The following is a 26,255-nucleotide window of genomic DNA, read 5'->3' as shown; positions in this document are numbered from 1 at the left end:
TGCAGGTTCGGATAGGTTCGAATTTTCCAGCCAAGTTCAGATTTTTCACGCCAAAAACCGGGTCTCAGAAAGATGCAAAACGTCATCTTTTATGGACAAACATCATCATTCATGGCAAAAAGTCCATGGAAAATGATGTTTGGACATGAAAGATGACTTTTGCCTCTTTCTGAGACCCAATTTTTGGCAGGAAAAATCCAAACTTGGCGGAAAATTCGAATCTATCCGAGCTTGCACATCCCTAATATGTATATGTATATGTGAGTGCCGCACCTTCTGCTCCATATATATATATATATATATGGAGCAGAAGGTGCGGCACTCACGGACCAATATTGAAGTATACAGAGGTGATACAGGCAGAATGACGTTTCAGTTTTTTATAACTGTCTTCAGAAAATACAAAACATACAAAAAACACGTACCTTAAAAATTCCATCACCAATCACCAGGTGGACAATTAGCGGCGTTTCTACAGCGTGGTCATTGTCACCGCTCCCGCTGTATCCAGCCGCGGAAGATGACATCACCACAATCGACGCACACCACGTGACTCCCCCGACAAGCGTTGCTAAGCAATCAGGTAACAAGTAACCAAATATCAGTAATCAAAGGCATATTACAACATGCAAATATCGTAACAATCATATAGAAGTAAAGATGGCACATCTAAAAACAACAATACTAATTTAGAACAATAATCATGCTCAGAGTGTAATCAACATCTCTCAGACCCTTAGTATCTTCAAGTTATTACTAATCAAAAGCATTATTCTTGAAACGATGGAAGCGAAACTGGTAAGTACAGAAACTACGTATGGGTCTCGTCACAACCAACCAGTAAACATTAGTAACATAGTGCTATAAACTTATTATGATTATGTAATAAAATGTTCTCACCTTGCACTATTACACGATATGAGGACCCTATATATACACACTGCCCCTCCGAACAATATGGAGTACCCAAATTAACCAATTAGGCCAAATTAGATTAATGCTAGTTCGATCAATGGTAGCATATCATCACTAATACATCCAAAGGGAACTTTAGTCTGACCTGTGATGATACCTGATACCAATGTACTTACAGCAATGCACCGAAGTTTAAGAAAAACCAACAAAAGAGATATTATCATTTAAACCCTTTGGATGTAAACATCTAGCCTCAAAATCCACTCTGCTTCTCTCCTTAATAATAGTCTACCACGATCACCGCCTCGCATTAGGGGTGGGATATGGTCGATCATCCGATATTTTAGTGATATTAAAGTATGCTTATGCTCCTGAAAGTGTCTCGCTACGGGCTGGTCACTTGTTCCATTGATAATGGCTGCTTTAATGGCAGACCGGTGTCCAGCCATCCTTTCCTTAAATTTGCGCTGCGTTTTCCCTACATAAGAGAGACAGCAGGGACAAATTATTTGATATATCACGAACATGCTATTGCATGTAAGATGATGTTGTATTACAAACTTCTTACCAGTGTGTGGATGGTAAAATATACTACCCGGGATAAGGAACTTGCAAGTGACACATGAGCATCTAAAGCATCCATGTTGTTTCGTAGCCAGGAAGTGCAAAGGGCCGGATATATCTTTAGAACTATAGCTAGTTTTCACCAATAAATCTTTAAGGTTTTAACCCCTAGAGTAGCAGGGCATAAGATTCACATCACCCAAACCGAGATCTGGGTCTGTTGCCACTATAGGCTAAAGTTTTTTTGATGTACTATTGATCATTGCTGAATGTACATTGTAGCGAGTTACCCATGGGATTCTATTCTTTATACCAGTATCAACTTTAGTACATAATAGTTGATCCCTATTCAATGCCAGGACCTTGTCCTTGGTTCTTAACAATTGGTGTTTATTATAACCTCTCTGGGCAAATTTTAATATCATATCATCCAACTGATGGGAAGTTCTTACTTTATCACTGTTAGTTCTATATACTCGAAGCATTTGAGAATACGGAAGGCCTGCTTTAAGTTTATAGGGATGGCAGCTTTGAAATTGTAACAATGTTTTACGGTCCGTCGTTTAGAGAATAATGTTGTAATAAGTTTATTACCTTCCCTGATTAATCTGATATCTATGAAGTCAATACAATCCTGGCTCATTTTGTACGTAAGTTTCACAGGGCTAGCAGAGGCATTATAAGTCTCAATCAATTGGACAAACTTATCTTCAGTGCCTCTCCAAAAAATGAGGAGATCATCAATGAAGCACGTATAGAGTACGATATCATCGCTGATAACCTTATTCTTAAAGAACAACTCGTCCGCCACTTTAAACATGTAACAATTGGCATACGCCGGAGCCACTGAGGACCCCATTGCGCAGCCTGTGATTTGTTGGTAAAACACATGGTCAAACATAAAGACATTTTTGGTTAGAAAATTTCTAACAAAAGGGAGATATATCTCAATTTGGTTCAAAGTAAACATTAACATCTGTTTTACAGCATCTAGACCTTCAGAATGGGGTATAATGGTGTATAAACTAGACACGTCAGCCGTAATGAACCATATATTCTCAGTAAAAACCTCGAATGACTTTAGCTTATTAAGTAAGGAAATGCTGTCTAAAAGAAAATGGGCATGATTTTGTACTAATGGTTGCAATATTGAGTCCAAATACATAGATGTTGGTTGAAATAGCGACCCCCTTGCTGATATAATCGGGCGCCCGGGTGGTGGTAAAATTCCCTTGTGCATTTTAGGGAGGATACAAATCACCGGTGTAATTGGGAATTGTGGAATCAAGATATTAAACAGCTCCTCATCAATGACAAAGCGATCCTTGGCAGATAATAAAATTTCTGTAAGTTCCTGCTTAAACTGTGTATTAGGATCACCGCTCAATTTGCAATAAACTTTACAGTCACTGAGTTGTCTATTAATTTCCATGACATAATCCGGAGTGTCCTGTAGGACAATTGACCCCCCTTATCCGCAGGGCGGATTGTCAGGTACGTATTCTTGGACAAAGATATTAATGCCTCTCTTTCCAATTTAGTTAAGTTAGGATGCGAGCCTGTGTGTTCTTTCAGTTGTAATGCCACATCATGATCCAGTGACCGCATGAAAGTCTTAATCGAGGGATTATATGAAACAGGGTCAAAATGCGATCTCTCCCTCAGCTTTTTAATATTCGTTGGAATATTCATAGATGAGGATGATAATTCCAGTTTGTTAGGATTTTTAAGAAAGAATTATCTCAACTTTAGTTTCCGTTGTAGTTGATACTTTTCAATCTGCCAATTCACCTCCTGTAGTTGGTTAGGGATGTAGGACAGGCCCTTTTTCAATAAACTAGTTTCACTATTAGTTAGTATATGAGAAGACAAGTTGAAAATTACTTCCTCCGTGGTAACGGGGGTTTGTTGCCACGTCTGCCCCTGCTGGTTTTGGCCCCGTCTAGTGTGGCATTTGGAGCGATGGGCATTCTGGTACGAGTGGTAACCCCTAAAGGGCCGGAGGGTTGTTGTCTAGCACCTCCCTTAGGTCTCTCTGTGTCGCTAGCTGTACTATTGTTCGGAGGGGCAGTGTGTATATATAGGGTCCTCATATCGTGTAATAGTGCAAGGTGAGAACATTTTATTACATGATCATAACAAGTGTATAGCACTATGTTACTAATGTTTACTGGTTGGTTGTGACGAGACCCATACGTAGTTTCTGTACTTACCAGTTTCGCTTCCATCGTTTTAAGAATAGTGCTTTTGATTAGTAATAACTTGAAGATACTAAGGGTCTGAGAGATGTTGATTACACTCTGAGCATGATTATTGTTCTAAATTATCAACTACAACGGAAACTAAAGTTGAGAGAATTCTTTCTTAAAAATCCTAACAAACAATTATCATCCTCATCTGTGAATATTCCAACGAATATTAAAAAGCTGAGGGAGAGATCACATATTGACCCTGTTTCATATAATCCCTCGATTAAGACATTCATGCGGTCACTGGATCATGATGTGGCATTACAACTGAAAGAACACACAGGCTCGCATCCTAACTTAACTAAATTGGAAAGAGAGGCATTAATATCTTTGTCCAAGAATACGTACCTGACAATCCGCCCTGCGGATAAGGGGGGTCAATTGTCCTACAGGACACTCCGGATTATGTCATGGAAATTAATATACAACTCAGTGACTGTAAAGTTTATTGCAAATTGAGCGGTGATCCTACTACACAGTTTAAGCAGGAACTTACAGAAATTTTATTATCTGCCAAGGATCGCTTTGTCATTGATGAGGAGCTGTTTAATATCTTGATTCCACAATTCCCAATTACACCGGTGATTTATACCCTCCCTAAAATGCACAAGGGAATTTTACCACCACCCGGGCGCCCGATTATATCAGCAAGGGGGTCGCTATTTCAACCAACATCTATATATTTGGACTCAATATTGCAACCATTAGTACAAAATCATGCCCATTTTCTTTTAGACAGCACTTCCTTACTTAATAAGCTAAAGTCATTTGAGGTTTTTACTGAGAATATATGGTTCATTACGGCTGACGTGTCTAGCTTATACACCATTATACCCCATTCTGAAGGTCTAGATGCTGTAAAACAGATGTTAATGTTTAGCGGGTCCTTTACTTTGAACCAAATTGAGATATATCTCACTTTGTTAGAAATTATACTAACCAAAAATGTCTTTATGTTTGACCATGTGTTTTACCAACAAATCACAGGCTTCGTAATGGGGTCCTCATGCCAACTGTTACATGTTTAAAGTGGAGGAGGAGTTGTTCTTTAAGAATAAGGTTATCAGCGATGATATCGTACTCTACACGAGCTTCATTGATGATCTCCTCATTTTTTGGAGAGGCACTGACTCATAATGCCACTGCTAGCCCTGTGAAACTTACGTACAAAATGAGCCAGGATTGTATTGACTTCTTAGATATCAGATTAATCAGGGAAGGTAATAAACTTATTACAACATTATTCTCTAAACCCACGGACCGTAATACATTGTTACAATTTCAAAGCTGCCATCCCTATAAACTTAAAGCACGCCTTCCGTATTCTCAAATGCTTCGAGTATATATAACTAACAGTGATAAAGTAAGATCTTCCCATCAGTTGGATGATATGATATTAAAATTTGAACAGAGAGGTTATAATAAACACCAATTGTTAAGAACCAAGGACAAGGTCCTGGCATTGAATAGGGATCAACTATTATGTACTAAAGTTGATACTGGTATAAAAATAGAGGGCCTAATTCAGACCCGCTCGCAAGTGGGTCGATGGTGCCCTAATGCGCATGCGCACGACGGAGGGAGCTCCGTCGTGCGCATGCGCGAGACCCGCATAGCGACAGCCAAGCTGTCGCTATGGGTCTCGCACCAAAGGGGGCGTGCTGTCGATGGTGACTGACAGCACGCCCCCTTTGGTGGGCGTGGCTGCCCAGACGGAGGCGTTCCCATGGGAACGCCTTCCGTCTGGAGCCGGCCCCACTGACATCACTAGTGATGTCAGTGGGAGTGCTTTTGGCTCTGATAGAGCCAAAAGCACTCCTGGGCTTGCGGCAGCGAGACCCTACCGCAGGGTCTCGTCGCAAGCCCGATGGCCGCGATGGTCTTGACCATCGCGACCATCTTTTTGGCCGCTCGCTATAGCTGTGGGTGGTCACCCACAGCAATGCGAGCGGCCAGGAGGCCGCTCCATTTTTAGGTAGGAGGGCCCTGATTCAGAGCGAGCGCTCTGGTCAGAGCGTCCGGCTCTGAATCAGGCCCAGAATCCCATGGGTAACTCGCTACAATGTACATTCACCAATGATCAATAGTACATCAAAAAAACTTTGGCCTATAGTGGCAACAGACCCAGATCTCGGTTTGGGTGATGTGAATCTGATGCCCTGCTACTCTAGGGGTAAAAACCTTAAAGATTTATTGGTGAAAACTAGCTATAGTTCTAAAGATATATCCGGCCCTTTGCACTTCCTGGCTACGAAACAACATGGATGCTTTAGATGCTCATGTGTCACTTGCAAGTTCCTTATCCCGGGTAGTATATTTTACCATCCACACACTGGTAAGAAGTTTGTAATACAACATCATCTTACATGCAATAGCATGTTCGTGATATATCAAATAATTTGTCCCTGCGGTCTCTCTTCTGTAGGGAAAACGCAGCGCAAATTTAAGGAAAGGATGGCTGGACACCGGTCTGCGATTAAAGCAGCCATTATCAATGGAACAAGTGACCAGCCCGTAGCGAGACACTTTCAGGAGCAAAAACATACTTTAATATCACTAAAATAGCGGATGATCGACCATATCCCACCCCTAATGCGAGGCGGTGAACGTGGTAGACTATTATTAAGGAGAGAAGCAGAGTGGATTTTGAGGCTAGATGTTTTACATCCAAAGGGTTTAAATGATAATATCTCTTTTGTTGGTTTTTCTTAAACTTCGGTGCATTGCTGTAAGTACATTGGTATCAGGTATCGTCACAGGTCAGACTAAAGTTCCCTTTGGATGTATTAGTGATGATATGCTACCATTGATCGAACTAGCATTAATCTAATTTGGCCTAATTGGTTAATTTGGGTACTCCATATTGTTCGGAGGGGCAGTGTGTATATATAGGGTCCTCATATCGTGTAATAGTGCAAGGTGAGAACATTTTATTACATAATCATAATAAGTGTATAGCACTATACGTAGTTTCTGTACATACCAGTTTCGCTTCCATCGTTTCAAGAATAGTGCTTTTGATTAGTAATAACTTGAAGATACTAAGGGTCTGAGAGATGTTGATTACACTCTGAGCATGATTATTGTTCTAAATTAGTATTGTTGTTTTTAGATGTGCCATCTTTACTTCTATATGATGTTATGATATTTGTATGTTGTAATATGCCTTTGATTACTGATATTTGGTTACTTGTTACATGGTTGCTGAGCAACGCTTGTCAGGGGAGTCACGTGGTGTGGTGATGTCATCTTCCGCGGCTGGATACAGCGGGAGGGGTGACTATGACCACGATGTAGAAACGCCGCTAATTGTCCACCTGGTGATTGGTGATGGGATATTTAAGGTACGTGTTTTTTGTATGTTTTGTATTTTCTGAAGATAGTTATAAAAAACTGAAACGTCATTCTGCCTGTATCACCTCTGTATACTTCAATATTGGTCCGTGAGTGCCGCACCTTCTGCTCTATATCTCCCCTTGTCGTGGGGGCACCCGGCAAAAGTGATTAATTTGTGACGAGTGCCGGTCCTGTGGGGAGAGAGAGAGAGAGAGAGAGAGAGAGAGAGAGAGAGGGGGAGGGAGGGAGGGAGGGAGGGAGGGAGGGAGGGAGGGAGGGAGGGAGGGAGAGAGAGAGAGAGAGAGAGAGAGAGAGAGAGAGAGAGAGAGAGAGAGAGAGAGAGAGAGAGAGAGAGAGAGAGAGAGAGTGTGTCAGGTATGAACCACCCTAACAACACCTGTATAAGGGCAGAATGAGAGAAAGGGTATAACCATAAGCTGACAGACAGAAAAAGGAGAAGCAGACAGGCAGCGCTAGCCAAAGTCACATTCAATGCAGGAAAGACGCTGCAAAGTGGCAATATACTCAACTACACAGACTCAGTGTCTGGTAGGCAATAGTGCTACATACACTGACCCTGGGGAGAGGTATGCAGGGGTACCGGACCACGCGTTGTCCTGGGAGAACTGCGACTGCACCATTAGAAAATGGCCGTCGGAGACCTCTGAGGGGGAGTGTCCGTAGGAGGAGAGTAGTTCAGGGAAGCCAGACCGCAGTAGTAAGGCGCGCTTAGCTGACGGGAGGAGCCGCTTAAACAGGGAAGCTCTCTCCCCTGGCCGGTTATTAACCCCTGGGACACTGGCTTCCTGCACCAAATAGTCCCTGGTGGACCAGTAGAGCGCGATGGCCGGAGCATGCGTCCACACCCAGCCACCTCCGGTCTGTCCCCTGAGACCGGAGGTATCGACTGCCACACGTGAGGGTCCCCCCGAGCGGCGACCCGCCTTACCTGTCCCCTGATGTCCGGGTGCAGTCTGGGTCCGATCCAGGGGCCCTGGCTAGCGCTGACCCCGGGAACGCCCGCCGAGATCGCCAGATCAGTACTGGTGTTGCGGCACCGGAGGGGTGACGGAGCGGTAATTTAAAGAAAATTAAGAAAATAAGCTTTAGGGGCTGCTTAAACAGCCCCCCCTGCGAAATGGTGACCCGACTCCGGCCGGGCATCAACGAAACTGAGGTGCATCTGGCTCTGGGGCGGGGTATAGGGAGAGTGGACTCAATGCATCCTGGGAGCTGAAAGCTTTACCTGTGTGGTGCCCGGATTGGTTCCCATCACCTTCACTCCAAGGTATCCCTGTGGAGCCTATGGACCTTGAAGAAGAAACTATGGTTAAGGCTGGATAGGAATTTTCTTTTCCTTATAGCACATAATTTCTTGAAGATATCTCCTATAGAAACCTGAGGCTCCTTCACATGCGTCATGCCTAAACCTGATAGACTACGACCACTAAATTCTTAATACTTTGGCCAACGACCACTTTATATTACATATGAGAATGAATCCTCAATTAGAATAATCCTTAAGTTCTCCTTCTTCTTACAAAGAGAAATTTTAATTTGAAACGCTTGTTAAGTGGGCCTGTAGTGTCTTGTGTCAAAAAGTAATTAAAAAAGAGAAAGACAAATTGCTCTAATCCCAGGGCTGCGCTGTGTACTCCATCACTCTGGCCCATGGTGGTACAGCAGAACTTGATACTAAGGGAGTGAGCATGTCCAATAGATGACCTCAGTCAGAGTCAGTAGCGTCTGCACTCACCATTATTTGGTCATCTTTTCTCTCATCTAACTTCTCTCAATAAGATGAGCTAAAAAATGTTGCCCCAGCCATCTCCTCCACCATCACTTGGTTCTCAATGGCCCGGCTTGAATTATGAACCACCACATCGCAAGTTGCACAATGGCATGGGTGCCTGACTGTCCACTGGATAATTTAGATTTGCACATAGAGCAGGTGAATATGTTCCCTCTTCCAGCCCTTTTTCATATATATTAGTAGAAAAAAATGACAACCCATTCATATATTAGTACAAGATAAAGTTGAAAAAAAAGTTAAAAACAAAAAAAAGGATTTTTTTGTTTACACCACTTCTTTTTTTTTAAATCAGTTATTTTGTTTTGCATTAATGTTTTAATGAAAAAAAAAAAAAGAACCTGCATATTATATTAATACTGTCAAAAACTTATATATATTAGAAACCTTGATCAACAATGTTTTAATGCTTTCTAACCAGGGTTGGGGAAAAAAACGTTTAGTTGGGGTGTTTTTGGTTTTACTTAAAAAAAATTAAAAAAAAAGTTTTTTTCGACCCTGGTACAAAAAGCCAGACAACGGCCTTGCAAGGTGCTCTGGAGGCAGGCTGCACTCTTTCCCCATCACATGGGTGTTGAGGAGAGATTCTGTGCGTCTGAAAACCACAGGAGACGTGGTAATGGAGGCTCCCTGCCACCAAATCTGCAATCACGCAACCAAACGGTATGTCTACTGCTACCAGAGAGAAAGCTGCCCAGAAAAAAAGAAAAAAGTTACAAAAAAAATAAGAACTGAACTATCTAACCAGCTCTTTACCGGCCCACCTGAAAATTAACCTTTTAATTGCCCCACTCCTTCACCCTCAACACAATCCCATGGTAACAGTGTCCCCCAGATTGGACGAGGCAGAAATATAGTATATGTTTTTTGGTACAGCGAATGATCAGCGACATTTGCATGAGATACAAAACCTTCTGATACAGTTATAGTGGCCCTCAAAGTGATCGATGCACATCCACTTACCCTCATATCCTGAAGTAACTGATGCTCCCTCTCCTGTCCATGTTGCTTAACACGGGAGACGGTATCTTCAAGCTCCTCTATTAGTGAAGAGGCCTGCAGAGAGACCAAGAGACCTGAGGTGATCTTATTATATGTAGTATGAGAAATATACTGACCTCTCAAATATAAAATTTTGCCTAAATTGGAATAAAGCTTTTTTGAGTTCATTTTCACCCACAGCAAGTTTTATCTAGGAAATAATATTTTAGGATCCTATGTAAAAGAGCATAGTGGTTCAAAAGCATTTTAGTAGTGTGAAATAAAAATATTACTTCCCTTTCCCTAATGAAAGGGATAAGAAAGTACACAGCTTTCCTCTATCCTCTAGTATAAAAAGAAAGATAGCTCTTGATAGTGGGTCTGATTCAGAGTTGTAACGCTAATTGCATCCCCATTGCATCCGTTTTCTGGGACACTGGCTAGTGCTGCCCCTTCCCCACCCCCCAAAGTGCTGCAGCATGCCAATCATGCTGCAGCTTAGAGGGAACTGTGACTGACACTGATGGCACATGCGCAGTAAAAATCCTGCACATGCACGATTGGGAACCATCACAGTTGTACACAAACCATCGGGTTTGCATACAATTGTGAATCAGGCCCAGCCTATAAGACTCTCTGTCGGCCTCAAGGGGAGGGTGGTCTGGCTTTGCCTGACCTACATCTTTATTATCTCGCTGCTCAGCTGACTCAATTAAAAGAGTGGGCCACTCCCTTGGATTGGGGAGATCTCCCTCTGGCCCTTCTTAAAAAGGCAAGATTGAAATTTGTCCCCTTGCAGTTTCTGCTGGCTCAGTCCCAGCTCTCTCGCTGCCCGCCAATACTACAACAGGCACGTAGAATCTGGCTTACAGCGGAAAAAATCTTTGGGAAAACTGTAGTTGATCCATGCTTTCCAATTTGGGGTAATCCAGCTTTCCCAGAGCTTCAAAGGATGGATGGTAGCTTGGTTTGGCAGTCAAATGAGGTGGTTGTTATTAATCAACTACAGGTTGAGTCTCCCATATCCAAAATGCTTGGGGCCAGGGGTATTTTGGATATGTGAATACTCTGTATTTTGCAATATTTGCATACCATAATGAGATATCTTGGGGATGGGAACCAAATCTATACACAAAATGCATTTATATTTTATATACACCTTATACACGCAGCCTGAAGGTAACTGTATACAATATTTTCAATAATTTTGTGGCTCAAACAAACAAAGTTTGTGTACATATATGAAATTCATTTATGCTTCATATACACAAAGCCTAAAAGTAATTTTATTCCTTATTTGTAATAATTTTGTGCCTTAAAAAAAGTTTGTGTACGTTGAACCATTAAAAAGCAAAGGTTTCACTATCTCAGTCATGCTAAACTAATTCCATTTCTGAATACTTGGATATGGGAGACTCAACCTGTATATCAAGACGGGGTTCTTCATTCATTTTCATATTTATCTTCTTACTATGGTTAGAAGCTAATTTTTTCTTTAGATATCTTCAGCTTCTGCATGCTCTCTGTGCACAGTGGCTTTTCCTATATTTTTTACTTACTAGGGTGTCTCTCTCTATGGCTTATTTGTCCCTTTTGTTATCTAGTGGTTCGGAGGGTTTGAATAAGCTTTGATCCCACTGGAATCACAATTTAGGTACTTTATCTGATAAAGGGCCGTATTCAATTTGAGGCGAAATGTCCGTTTCCGTGATACTTTTTCACCAATGACGTCATTTTCGCCTGTTTTGCGTTTCCTTCGTATTCAATTTGGAAGACTCTTCGCCTAGGCGGAAAGTCAATGCAATGTAATAGGCGAATAAGTTTCGCCTATGAATAGCAGGCGGACAAAAGTGCAGAATTGCGGTTTTGGGGTACAACATTGCAGGAACCCCCGTGCAGCCTTAAGACAGTCCCCTAAAGGTAAACTGCGTCAAAAAGTTTAAAAATAATCGGGACACCCCAAAGAAAATTATGTTTAATTTTGGGGGTAAAAAAAAAAAAAGGGGGAACAAAGTGAGAAACTATCTAAATTAATTCAGGTCGGGGGTACACATAGTGATATCCCATGTCTGGACATCTTTAGGGGGGTCCCAGGCAAATTTCCCGAAAAATTCCCGTTTTTTTTCGTAAATGGGGCAAAAGGTCATTTAAAAAAAAAACAGGGATAATTTTTGCGATCACCTATACCAGGTGAAAAAAAAAGTGCAGATTTGGGGTTTAGGGGTGCAGGCTTAAAAAAAATAGCCTGCACCCTTGGGAATACCCCCTTAAAATGAAATGTGCAAAAAAATCGGGACACCCCAAAAAAATGATTTAACATTTTGGGGTGAAAAAAAAAAAAGTGAAAACAAAGGCCCTCATTCAGAGCCACTCGTAAGCAGCAGCTCGTTCGCTCCGAGTGATGTTTGCCAAACTGCGCATGCGTACGGATCGTTATACGCATGCGCGAACCAGTCAGTGCGGCCGAAATTCATGTGCTCGCAAAATAGCGAATGCCTGCTAATTTGAGTGACAGGATGAGGCGTATGTGGGTGGTAACAGGGGAAGGTGCTTGAAAACGGGGAGTGGAAATCAGAACGCAGGCGTGCTTAAAGGTCAAAACGGGCGTTTTATGGGTGTGCATATTTAAAACAGCAGCGTCATTGACCACGTCACTGGGTTTTTTTTAGCCAGAACTGCTCGCAAAATTGTGGTAGCAAAAACCAACCACAAGAATAGCGAGCAGTTCATACCCTGTTCGATGTACTCGATTAATCTAATAAATAGCGGACATGACGTCGGATGCGAGCGGCCAGGGGGCGTAGTTTCCCAAAAAACGACCGCAAGTTTTGTTCGCTCGTTCAGACCTAGAGGCGTGAACAGACCGCAAACAGCGAACGGTTCATTTGAATAGCCACCTCTATTTTCTGGACGAGCAAGCGCAAATAGCGACCGGCTCTGAATCAGGGCCAAAATACCAAACCAACTAAATTAATTCTGGTGGGGTCCCCAAGTATGTGGCAGGTGTTTTTTTCATTGCGCAGAGTAGCGGCAGGAGTATTTTTGAAGAATTTAAAAAATTACCTTTAGGGACTTAAAAATATGCTTACCCCCATTTTCATGTACCCCAAATTTGATAGGACCACTTTTAAAAAATGAAAAAAAAAAACCTAAGTGCTCTTCTGCATCACTTCTTCAATGTCGGGAAAAATAACCACTTTCCGCATCTATTTAAAAAGCGGACTTTCTTCTGCAGGCAAAAACGTGGGTACCCATAGTGATCCCCGAGGTCTGGACATCTTTAGGGGGGTCCTACAGTTATTTCCCAAAAATTCCCGTATTTTTTCGCCAATTCAAGATTCGCCTGTTCCCGATTTCGCCTACTTTGGAATTGAATACTGGGAACAGCGGGCACGCGTGCGATACTTTTCCGCCTGGAAAACAGGCGAAAAGTCTGGACTTTTTGCCTCAAACTGAATATGGGCCGAAGACTGGAAAGTCATTGTGGGCTTCCTCAGGATGGCATGGCTTATGTAAAGGTGCCCATCCATTAGACGATTTATGTGAACTATTGAACGATAATGATATCGTTCATAAATCATTTGCAAAAATGTCTAAAACAACTAGCGATGCGCGTGCCCGCTGGTCGTTTAGGCATCTATCATCTTGCAAACATACTGGACACCCTGACGATATCGTCAGTTTCAGCATGTTTGCAGATGATTGATGACCCTACAGGTTCATCACAGACTGACAAACGACTGCACGATTACAACGTTGTAACCGTGCAGTCGTTTTCAGATCTTTAAGTGGATGGGTACCTTAAGGTTTCAGCAGATACAATTATATATTTTACTTAGGGTGTACTGGACACCACTTAAACTTTGCAAGTTTGGTGGATCTGCTACGGATTATTGTCCAAAGTGTAATGCCCCTTCAGCTGAAATTGGCATCTCCTCTGGTCCTGTCCTCGTATTGCTTTGTTTTGGTTAAGAGTGGTTAACTGTGTGTGGAATACTGTTGTCCAAACTCCATTAATGCTCCCACGTATCTCTCTATTTGGTTAAAAGGTGTGTACACACTAGACTATGTGTGTACCCAGCGATATCGGCAGCGGCGGGACCTGGCGATTTTTTGGGGGTGCCGGCATTGGTAAGTACATACACACTTACCAATGCTGGCAATGCTGAACGACGATGGAAGGGGAGGAGCGGGGCCATGCCGCATTCGGCAGCATGGCATCGCTAACGATATCACCAGATTGTACGGCAGCATGGCATCGCTAACGATATCACCAGATTGTACTGCAAGTACAGAGGACTGGACTGGGGATACTGTTAACAACCCGCGGGAGCGCGCATCGTTAACGATCTAGTGCGTACACACTAGCCGATAAAACGAAATTGGCGTAACAATGTGTCATTATCGTCGATATCGTTTAAAAAATCGTCTAGTCTGTACGCACCTTAAGACCTACAGAAAACCCTTTCTTTTTCATTTCAGCTATATGTTAATAATCTCCTAGTACTGGTCCGGGTGTGTATTGCCCGAACGTGGAAGGTCTTTGACCCTCCTACCTTTCTTTCATGGGTGGCCTTAGTAAATACAACAGTTTTGCATGAACGTTTTATGTATCAGAATCGAAAATGTCCCAAAAAGTTTGATAAGATATGGTTTCTATGGCAAGACTCTCGTTATGCCCTTCTCACCTCATCTACTGATTCTGCTTACTAATCTTTAGTATTTTTTTTATTTATTCTTATTGTGTTACACTTCGGCCAGCCGGTGTATTTCTTGTTCTTATATCCACTACCTCATATCCATTAATGTTAGTGTTGGATGTATAATATACTTCTCCGAATTGTTCTAATTTATGCTTTGAACATTTGCTGTTAAATCTGCTGTCTGATTATGTCTTGATTGTTTTATATGTACATCTGTCTTGGTATATTGTTGTGTCATATTGCTCATGTCTATCTACTTATATATAAAAAAAAATAATTCTGAATGATTGTAATTTTTTTATATTGAAAGTTCAATAAAAATATTTGATAAAAAAAAAAAAAACTGTGAATAAGGCCCTTTGTACGTAAATGAAGAAGAGACAGCAGATTCGGCAGACATCCTAGCAGAGTGAAAATAAAGGTGGCTCTTGACACTGTAAGGAAATTATTGTGCGACAATGGACTACACAATATTCTATTCTATTAGTATGAAAACAAAGGTGGTCCCGGGAGCATTGTACATAACTAGGAAGCAAAAAACTGCAACATTTACCAGTGTACAGTAGTTTGATTAAATGGTTAAATCTGGTCATGGAAGGTGAATATATGAGTTCCATACAGCTCATCACTACAAGATAAACAAGGCACAGTAAAATCCAGTAAAAGGCAAAACCTGTGACTTGACATTAGGTAACCCAGTGGTGCCAACAGACGGCCCTGGAGAAAGACCATTCTACAGCCAAGATGCTTCATGGTTTATTGGTGAAGCACTTTCTCTACTACCGGAAAACTCACCCTACAGTCAGAAAACATCTGTGACAGCTGATAGATCATTCTGCAGACTCCCCCTTGGCTTTGCCCTGAACGTGCTCATTCCTAATTTAAGAGCAATAGTAAGAATTCTCATCTGGTATCTGCTATGAAACCCCAATTTATTGCTAACACATTTGCAGGTCTTGAGCGATGAAGAAGCGCTAACTGTATCCAGGTTTTCTCACAAACCCTCTATTCCCAATTTACATGTGCAAAAGCCTATCTGAATATACAAAATGAATTCAATTATATGCTGTTTAGATAATCCAAAGTGGTGCAGTGCCCCCTCTCCCAAATATGTGGCGGATTTTGTGAATACTGGAGAATCAATAGCTCTGAATTTTTAAGGGAGTCTTGTGCAGCGGCATCATGATATGAGAGTTTCCTATAACTGCTAACAAGCAGTGATGGTCACACAACAATCAGATAGCTAAGTGATACCATGGCTGTCTCCAGGTGGAATAGCTCCCTGTGCGAGAAATTCTTTTTGCGCCCCCTCCCAGCGGTGGGCTGTAGAGACTTGGAAGGGTGAAGGGCTGCGAGGACCGGGAGGAAGAAAAAGGAGCGCAGGTGGGCAGCAGAGTGCTGTGAGGACCGGGAGGGTGAAGGACTGCGGGTTCGAGAAGGAGAAGGCATAGCGCAGGCGGACAGCAGAGGGCTGTGAGGACCGGAAGGAGAAGGCGCAGGCGGCTCGGAAGGAGACTCTGTCCCTGGCCCAGCAAGCCCCTGACTGTACGGACTCTGGAGCAAGATGGTGGGCGGAGAAGAGATGTGGGGCACACCCGGCACTGCCCGATCTGGCTGGCTGAGTTTAACTGTCACTCAGTGTAGTGGGTGCCTCTGTGTGTACACTACGTCTAGGATGCAGGTCTGGGCAGTGGAGGCGTGCACCGAGCAGCAGGGAAATAGGCTGCTAGCTAGCAGTAAGCTTAGAAAATCGGCGCACCCATATAGGTTGGCACCCTTGTGCGGCTGCACTGGTGGCAAGTGCCTTGAGCCGTCCCTGTGTGTTACACTACTAGACGGTCTGCTGTATCGGTCTCCTTTGACGCTTTTACATACAGTGCCAGTGATTATATATTTATTTTTCAGTATACAAGATTGTTTACTGAAACCATCTTCTCACTCTCATGTACATGCACAGTGTTACTGGCAGGGGTTAAGATAAAGAAAAAGTAGGCAAATCAGAAAGTGTACATTCTAACCCCACAAACCTCTCCTCAGGGCTTATACCTTGGCTGCAGATAGAGCGTTCTGCTGAGTGATGAAGCCGAAATCAGAATTATATTTGCTCTGCAGTTGCTGAACCTGCTTTTCATAGTCCAGGGTTAGACAATCTCTATCCTTCTGTAAAGAAGAAAATCTGGAAGAACCAGTATTAGATCATATTTTGCACACAAATAGATATTTCTGAAATCTCAATTATAGTCAATAATATTAAAACGGAACATAAAGGTGGAACTACTTTTAAGGACAAAAGAACATTGCTCTGCCTCCCTGTATACAGAGCACGCTGGCCCAGAAGAGCATAGTGCAGAGAGGATGTATTGCCATCTGTCCAGTTTCCCATATTGTCCACCCAGGAGAGAACACAGGCACAGTGAATCAGCTGCATTAAATACTCATCCTAGGGTTGGTTTCTTCTATACTTGGCAGTGCCTCACATCTCCTACTGTGCGGTCTGGAGGAATTTAGTCCAGGAGGGAACAGAGTGCACAGACCTATATTACAAGCTCACCCCTGTGCTGGCTTCCTCCTTACCGCAATTCACTCCTGCTGTGAAGTCTGAGAAAGATGGCAAAGGAGGAGGCACAGTGCATAAAGAACATTATTATTATTATTATCATTTCATTATATGGCGCCACAAGTGTTCCACAGCGCCTTACAAAGTACATAAACAAATAGATTGATTTACAGTGACTTACAGTACAGTACAATACATTACAGGACATGGATAATATACATTGCTACATTCACGACCATAACACCCAGATAAGCAACAATGCAAAGCAATCAAGTGTTAGGCGCCCTGGAAGAGAGTAGAAGTAGATGAAGGTAGGATTCACAAGAGGGTAGAGGGCCCTGCTCATAGGAGCTTACATGCTTTAATAAGTGGTTACTCCTGGGCTACCCTTCTTCCATACCTCATACCTCTCCTCTTCTGCTGCTGAGAGGTCTAGAGGAAAATGGCCAAATAGAGAGAAAAAGTGCATAGACAACATGAGTGAGCATGGTCATGGAGGAAGGAGCTTTTTACGATTTCTTAAATAGGTAATGCACAAACTTTTAATTTTGTTTTCAATTGGACTTCAAACCTGTGGGATTGCAGCATTATTCTTTTTACTCTTAAAAAAACTAAATTCTGACCCTAATACACTATCAAATTACCATCCCATCTCCCATGCTCCTCCAAGCTACTTGAGAGACTTGCCTACACTAGCCTCATACACTTTCTTCACTCGCACAACTTATTGGACCCACTTCAGATGCTTTCGTTCCCAACACTACACAGAAACAGCACTGACTAAGGTAGTGAATGATCGGATCACTGCTAAGTCTAAAGGCCATTACTCATTACTTATTCTTCTAGATCTCTTTGCTGCATTTTACACTGTTGGCCATTCTCTTCTCATACAAACACTACAATCCCTAGGTCTTCAGGACACAGCCCTATCCTGGTTCTCATCCTAATTATATAATTGCTTTTTCAGTTTTCGTTTCTCCACCTCCTCTTCACTGCCTCTATCAGTTGGAGTCCCGCAAGGTTCAGTCTTAGATACCCTGCTAGCCTTAATCTATACCACATCTCTTGGCAAACTTATCAGCTTCCTGTGATTTCAGGTTCATCTGTATGCGGATAATAAGCAAATCTACCTATCCTCCCCAGATTTGTCAGCATCTGAATTGGTTCAAGTTACTGGATGTCTTTCTGCCATTTCATCTTGGATGTCATCTCGCCACCTCAAACTTAATCTTTCCTAAACCAAATTAATAATATTTCCACGGGCTAATAGTATTTACCAACCTGATATCTCTATCACTGTTGATAATTCAACAATCAGCCTCACTCCACAAGCCCCCTGCCTAAGTGTCATCCTTGACTCTGAACTGTTGTTTGCTCCCCACAGTTAATCTGTTTCCAAATCATGTTATAGACATCTAAAAAATATCCAGAATACGACCATATCTTACACAAGACACTGCAAAAACTGTCATTTATGCACTCATTTCCTACATTGATTATTACAATAGTCTACTTACTGGTCTTCATCAAAACAGATCTCATCACTACAATCCATTTTGCATGCAATGCGGATTCTGATCTTTCTCGCTAAATGTTCACCATCTGCTTCTCCACTCTGTCAATCCCTCAACTGGTTACCTGTATTTTACCAAATTCAATCTGAAATACTTTTACTTACACATAAGACTATTAACCGAACTACACCAACATACATTTCTTCACTTTTATCAAAATATCTCAAGATGTGTCTCTCATCCTCACATATCACCTGCTCCCATTCACGGTTACAGAACTTTTTCGAGCTGCACCCACTTTGTGGAATCCCCACCCACACACAATAAGACTTTCAACTAGTCTCCAAACCTTCAAGCATTCCTTGAAAACTCACCTCATTAGACAAGCTTATCAAATTACCACCTACATAACCTCCATAAGCTACCCTACCCAATTACCTCCCCTCTATACAGTCCATAAATAACTTATTTTCTCTTTCTTCACTTTCACATCCTTCTGACCCTAGGCCAACATTCCTGTGTGACTGGATCATGCAGCCCACCTATAACCCCTACAATCTGGCTGGACCAATTTGCAATAGGTAGAACTTCTTTTTGTGTATCAATGCCTAATTTCCTTATAGAAAGGGTGCTTTTGAGCAGGGCCCTCTTACCTCTATGTATGTCTTTTTCCATTACTGTTTGTTACCAATTGTAAAGCGCAACAATATATGCTGAAGCTATATAAGTAAATGATAATAAAAATAAAATAAATATATCTAGCATCTACCTGAGGTGCCATTTTACACACCTGGAATTTAATTGCTTTAGCTCATTGCAAACTGTATGGTAGGATGCCTCCACTTCGGCCTTCTCCTGAGATAACTTCTGACGCTGTAGATTGCTGCTTTCGGCCTCCACAGTCAGTTGCTGAACACGAGCTTCCAGCTCCTTCACAGTCTGTGCCTGTAGGACAGTAAAGCATGATGGCTGTCACTCACTAAAGCAGGCATGTCAAGCTCAAAATCAAAACCGGACCACATATTCACGGTCTAAGAATGTGTTGGCCGCCAGAAAAGAAAAAGTCTTATAAGCAATGTTGAAATGTTTATTATTAAGAAAAACCAACCAATAAAGTTTAAGCAAAGAGATGTCAATTATTGGGAAGAAAACATTAACTTTAATGTTTTCTTCTCGATATTTGACATCTTTTTGCTGTCACCAATTTTCCAATTTGAGGAGAAATCTTATTGGATGTGATGACTTTCAAAACTGAACTAAGACGAAACTCTGTCAATTTGGACCTAGCAGGAGACTTGTTTCCTTTCATTAATGAGAATAACTGCTCACACTGGTAGGTACTTCTGAACATGGAAATAATTTCACATGCGAACTTGCAAATTTCTACAAATCGCGCAGGCAAATACTTATAAATGTCAGGAACACCAACTTCGTTGAATTTGAACTTCAAATTTGAATAGCATTGAATCTCAATTACTTCCATTTGCATCCATAGCCTCACACACACATGCTGCCCCCAATTCTATAACTGTGAAAGGTAGGCAGCAGCTGTGTGACTGCACAGACAGTGGCACTTATCAGAGCATGGCAGCATCAAGCAGTACTTACAAGTGTGATATAATGAGTAGTGATGTGTTCAGGCTCGGATTAGTTCGGATTTTCCAGACAAAAATTGGGTCTCAGAAAGAGACAAAACGTCATCTTTCATGGACAATCATCATCTTTCATGGACTTTTGTCCAGGAATGATGATGTTTGTCCATGAAAGATTACTTTTTGCCTCTCTCTGAGACCAGATTTTTGGCGGGAAAACTGATGGAATGCGGGTTTGTGGGAACACAGGCCTTGTGGTGTGTGGCCTCTCCCCAGTAGCGCGTTACTTCCGGAAGGCGGGATTCTGGGAGTGCAGGTCTTGTGGGGTGTGGCACTGTCACTGTCACTGTTGGGATGAATAATATGTGTATTTGGGCCGCATGCAGACCGCGGGCCGCATGTTTGACATGTCTGCACTAAAGAGTCCTAGCAAAATGTCTCCAGTAAGAAATAATGTCCATCATCTCTTTTATTATGTTTGATTAAGCTGGTGTTATTACATCTTTGTTGAACTGCACTGCATGAAGTATACTGATTATAAACATGGCGGAGGCATACTTTTTTTTAGGTTGAAATGACATTCATGAATCCAACTTTAATTATGTAATTTACTTGTAATAAATTGATTGGTTGTATCACCATGATTATAAGTGCAGCCCTTAAAATATCTGCTCCCAGTGGGTGCGGGTAACAGATACATTGAACACAAATTTTCCTGACAAATAAGAAATGGGGTTTAGAATTCATCTCAAACATGGTTTACAAACATTGTTTGGGTAGTTTAGTACCCCAGAATGACTACTCCAGATTACAGTTACCTAAGTGAATATCTTTCAGCCAGAAACATAATAATTTTCGGAGACCAGAGCTGATTACTGAAATGGGGTCCTAGTATAATCACAAATACTGTCACCATCTGCAATGTGGCAGTTGTCACATAATGGCTATATGAAATATACTACAGATGCCACTGTTCTGATGTCCTACCCTGGGAAAGTGTACCTGTTTCTAGTCTACACAGAGATTTTCAAACGCATCATGTGCTCCCCAAAGCTCACAAAACAAAGCTTAACATGTCAATGTGCCATTTCTTTCAAATAGCCCATCACAGCATGTACCTATTTCACAGCCCTACATGTCTCCTGTTAATTAGAAGAGCGTGACAAGGGGAGGGATAGGTGGGCATGATGCGTGACAAGGGGGGGTTGGGCGGGCATAATGCGTGATAGGGGGGGTTGGGGGGGCATAATGCGTGATAGTGGGGGGTTGGGTGGGCATAATGCGTGATAAGGGGGGGTTGGGCGGGCATAATGCGTGATACGGGGGGGTTGGGCGGGCATAATGCGTGATACGGGGGGGTTGGGCGGGCATAATGAGTGACTAGGCGAGGGTTGAGCGGGCATAAAGTGAGACAAGGGGAGGGTTGAGCGGGCATAAAGTGAGACAAGGGGAGGGTTGGGCGGGCATAAAGTGAGACAAGGGGAGGGTTGGGCGGGCATAAAGTGAGACAAGGGGAGGGTTGGGCGGGCATAAAGTGAGACAAGGGGAGGGTTGGGCGGGCATAAAGTGAGACAAGGGGAGGGTTGGGCGGGCATAAAGTGAGACAAGGGGAGGGTTGGGCGGGCATAAAGTGAGACAAGGGGAGGGTTGGGCGGGCATAAAATGAGACAAGGGGAGGGTTGGGCAGGCATAACGTGAGACAAGGGGAGAGTTGGATAGTGTGTTACAGAAATCACTAGAAAAGTATCTGCACTGTACAGAAGTCATTGAGTCTTCACTTGCTTGTGTGTGCCACTTGGGTAAACCAAAACTTGCCACCTTCCCCTCCCTACTGCCACCTATCTAATTTATTTTAATGAGGTGCTCAGTGTGGTTTAAGGACAAGGTCAGATTAAAGGATAACGTGTCACACATATTCTTTCCACATATGCCATGACCCACGCTCATATGGACATAAGGAAGATCAGGTTTGGAGAGCATGCGCGTCAAAGTTGGGGGAGTATGTGTATCAACTGGAGGAAGAGAGATTTCGGGGGACTGGTGCATCAAGCGGAGATGGTGTAATTTTAAGGAGAATATTCGCAAGGAGAGGAAGTGTTTGGGGATCAAGTGCAGCAAGGGGAGGGAGGGCAAGGGAGGACCAGGTGCGGCAAGGGTAGGGTGGGTTGAGGACGTGTGTGACAAGAGAACAAATGTACATGTAGAAGGACCCTGGGAATCTCGTCTACATGTCCAATGTACTGCACATTTTGAAGTCTCCCTCATGCCCCCAATGCAGGATGTGGTACGCCTGTCATCCATATTCATTATTGCTACCTTTCCCATTTACAAGACTTTATCAGACAGCACCATCTACGTGGAATTGACTCTCACACATAATAATATTTTTCCTGGCCTTTAATCTTTCCTTGACGACTCAACTCACATTTCTGAGTCATATTTGTAACCTCGCTAGGATATTCTAAATGATTACCATAACGCTATACAGTTCACCTAAACATATTCCACTTGCTGTGGTCTAAGCACATCCCAAGGCCCCATATAATTTTAAACCGTAACTCTCTGGATGTGAAAAATTATAAATCAGATAAAATGAATCACAAAAAATAGACTACAAGATTCTCACCCTCTAATGGGCTGATAAAGAGTGAGCACCTCGCTGGTTTTGCAAATTTTCGCTGTGCTCATACACACAAAGTGGATGCGGTATACAGACTTGTGTGACTCTGCCACTTACACCCGCCTATGCCTGGAGAGGCAGAATAGGGTAGTGAAGGGGTTTTCTAATTTAGGAACGTGTTTGAATCTAACTTTTCACCCTGGTCTATCTCACCCCACCTAAAACAACTACCTAAGCACCCTATCCTCCCTGCTCCTTTTGCCTCTGTTTAGGCTCATTTCACCAGACAAGATAGATCTACGCCAGACAATAAAGGTAAATAATCCAAATCTGTAACAAAATTGAAAGCAACATTTAGGAAAAGAAGAAATATGTAGTTAAACCCTTCCAGGAATAAATCAAGATGTGGACAAAGGAAACAAGAAGAAGAGTACACTTGCGTAAGGCAAAATATTAAAAGTTAAAAAAAAATGTCATTCTTTGTCCACAAACATTTTTTTCACTTTTCACAATATTTCACAATATTTTGCCTTATGCGAGTAAAGAAATAAGATTTTCATGATATCAATAAAGATTTAGGCCTGTATTCAATTAGAAGCGAGATCCGCAAAAAAGTAGCACCGATTGCAACTTATTTGACAGGACTACTTATTTTCTCCAAAAAATACTGCTTAGTGCTATTCTTCACCACTTGTGCAAAGACGCTAATTAGAGGCAATTGTACCAACGTAAGTACCCCAAAATGTTTCATTAGGGCTAATCAAACACTACTACATTGATCCACAAAGTTTCCGCTTCTTTTTGGGGGGTACAATCAAGGTGATGGTAAACACTTTGGTGTACCCGCCCCCCGGGGATGACGATGACGCCGGCGCATTGACGCTCTCTATGACGTCATCAGACCCCCATCGGGACGGAGACGCGTGGTGAAGGAACACAGGGTGAAATCTATTTAAGGTATGTATTGTAGTTATTTTGTTTATGTCTTGATAAAAGTGGTGACACTGAAACGTTAACTTAAGAAGCAAAGTATTGCTGAGTTTTATTTGATTGCTGTGAAGTCTCATCGTATCTACACACACACACACAATCCTATAGGACAGGAGAAAACCACAACTAACATTCTCGATCTTAAAAGGTAAACAACTCAACACATTAAAGAAGCAATACACAGTGAAACACTTCATGGTTTAATCTTCATGTTTATTTAAATTCAAAACTTTCAGTTCTACCGAGATTAGTGGAAGGAAGAACGACTTAGTCCAGCTCTCTTTTGAGGAGATAAAAAAATCCTAATAACTTCGGATTGTTAATGTTTGAAAGCATTAAAACATGGTTGATCAAGGTTCCTAATACATGTCAATGTTTCCCAGTATTAATATAATAAGCAGGATTAATTTTTTTTAAATTAAAACATTAATGCAAAAAAATAACCAAACCATGGTCATAACCAATAAACATACACGCTTGTGAATGCCGAACAATGATACCGTTCACCAGCACCAACAAACCCTTTCTGATTGGCTATTTGCCAAAGCACTGCCAACAGGTGCTTTCCTAGTTGCTAGCCACATGTTATGCATTAGTGTGCATATTTTAGAAAAATTTGTTTTTTTCATACAAGAAAACCAAGAGTTGTTTCTAATATAAAGATATTTAATGTGTTATTCCTAATATATATTTGATGCCGAATAGTAAATGTGCAAGTAAAACAATTAGTTAAAAATATAGATGTAAATGAGGCGCAGCTTTCTGAGCAAATGACACCCTAATTAGTGACCAATTCTGCTTAAAACCCAAGACAACAAAAACGTTGATGGTATGGGACAAAAAGGCAGCTGAATTAAACAGTTACTGATGAAGTGCACTATATAGAGGGTGGCACATGTGAAAGTTGTACAATTAGTTTGCACAGGATTACATTGATCTTTGGGCCTGATTCAGCATGGATCGCAGTTGCGAATACACATGCAATTAGCTGATTGTTGCGTTCTGCGCATGCTTACGCATCGCATTGCACAAACTAGCTAGTGCGAACGGGACTGTGATCGCAGAGGCTACAGGACGATTGACAGGAAGCACTGTTTGTGGGTGGTGACGAGGGGGTGGTCGGGGAAACGCAGGCGTGCCAGTGCATTCACATGCCGTTGCAGGTGCGTGCATAAATTAGTCACTGCGATGCCATACGCAGTGTGAGGTCTCATAGCGTGCGTGGTTGTTACCAATTTATGAGTAAGGTCAGGGCTTGTGCAAGGGTGCATGAGGCTGCGATGGTACTCTATTGTACCAATGGTTTTGCTATTCACCTAAACAATACAGATGTGTGTAAGGTAAAGTGGGTGTCCTTATTTTGCGCTGAGTTTGCATTGCGATCGCAGTGGATTAGCTTGCTATCGCAGTTGAACTGCGTGCGTACGCAGTATTGTGATCCGTAGTGATCACACTACAAATGTATTCAAATGTAGTCAAAAAGACATCTGCCCATATTACCTTTTCTTTTTTCACAATGTGTTTCAAGACCTGCAACACTGTCACAGTCAACTGAGAAAAAAAAGGATTCTATACTATTAATGGCACTGTTTAAAAGTAGTGATGAGCGTTTCGGTTTTGGCTCGGTTAAGTTCGGATCTGAGAACCAAATCTTATTGGCTATCACATGTTTTGGGTAATCAATAAGAGAACTCAGAACTTGCGCTAATTTGGCGAAAAGAACCAAGTAAAACAGAACTGCTCATCTCTATTTAAAAGCATCATTAAATATATTAATTCTTGTGTATTATAATGAGTGGCAGAACAGTAAAATGCATTCTGCTCACAATTACTAAGATGGAATGTTTAGCAGTAGTTCTGTGTTGCGTATATGCTCTGCTCTGTGGAATGATGCATTTCAGGGTCCTGATTTGTAATTGCTGTTTAGCTCTGTGATCTTCATAGAGCCCCTGTGGCATTCCTATCTGTCTGCTGTGTGCTTCCTTTGTGAGGCCAGCAGATAAATTAAGGCACAAGCATTATCACAGCTATCTGGACGTACATAACGATTCCTATTCGCTGAAGAGATAACGGCTCGCAGAGAATAAAAATAAAGATATTGTCAATAGGTGAACCTGTCTGCCGTGCTCACAATAAACAGCACAGCAGCAGCTTCAGGAGGAGAAGAAGGGGGTGGATTGTCTGAAACAACAACAGAAGACAGAAAGTAATTTCCAGTGACAGGCTGTGCTTTCATCTCCATCCATGCCTTGAACTCTACCTTGTTTAATTATTAAATCAGGAGCTGCACAGCAAGGTCTGTCTGCCTCTGATGGTTCCTAAATTCAATCCCGTTGACAGTGTGTGTCCAGTTTTGCTTCTGTTTGCCGTTGCCAATGACACAGTATGAATGCTAATTTCTCAATGTTGCATTCATTAGCCAAG

The 26,255-nt window shown here is 42.1% G+C and overlaps 1 protein-coding gene across 3 annotated transcripts in view; it reads right to left on the bottom strand.

The window, feature by feature from the left end:
* The window catches only part of CEP112 (centrosomal protein 112), a 561,355-nt gene that overhangs the window by 326,280 nt on the left and 208,820 nt on the right, over positions 1-26,255 (bottom strand). For all 3 annotated transcript variants that reach the window (XM_088467969.1, XM_088467982.1, XM_088467976.1), the window contains exons 13-15: positions 19,420-19,574; positions 16,605-16,734; positions 9,838-9,930 (exon numbers count right to left, since the gene is read on the bottom strand). In XM_088467969.1, coding sequence (XP_088324095.1) covers positions 9,838-9,930; positions 16,605-16,734; positions 19,420-19,574 — 378 coding nt within the window. The remainder of the gene's footprint in view (positions 1-9,837; positions 9,931-16,604; positions 16,735-19,419; positions 19,575-26,255) is intronic.

Source organism: Taudactylus pleione, unplaced genomic scaffold (assembly GCF_031769625.1).
Source record: "Taudactylus pleione unplaced genomic scaffold, aTauple2 ptg000012l, whole genome shotgun sequence".
NCBI classification, from domain to species: Eukaryota; Metazoa; Chordata; class Amphibia; order Anura; family Myobatrachidae; genus Taudactylus; species Taudactylus pleione.
This window is presented reverse-complemented; position numbering and strand designations above follow the sequence as displayed.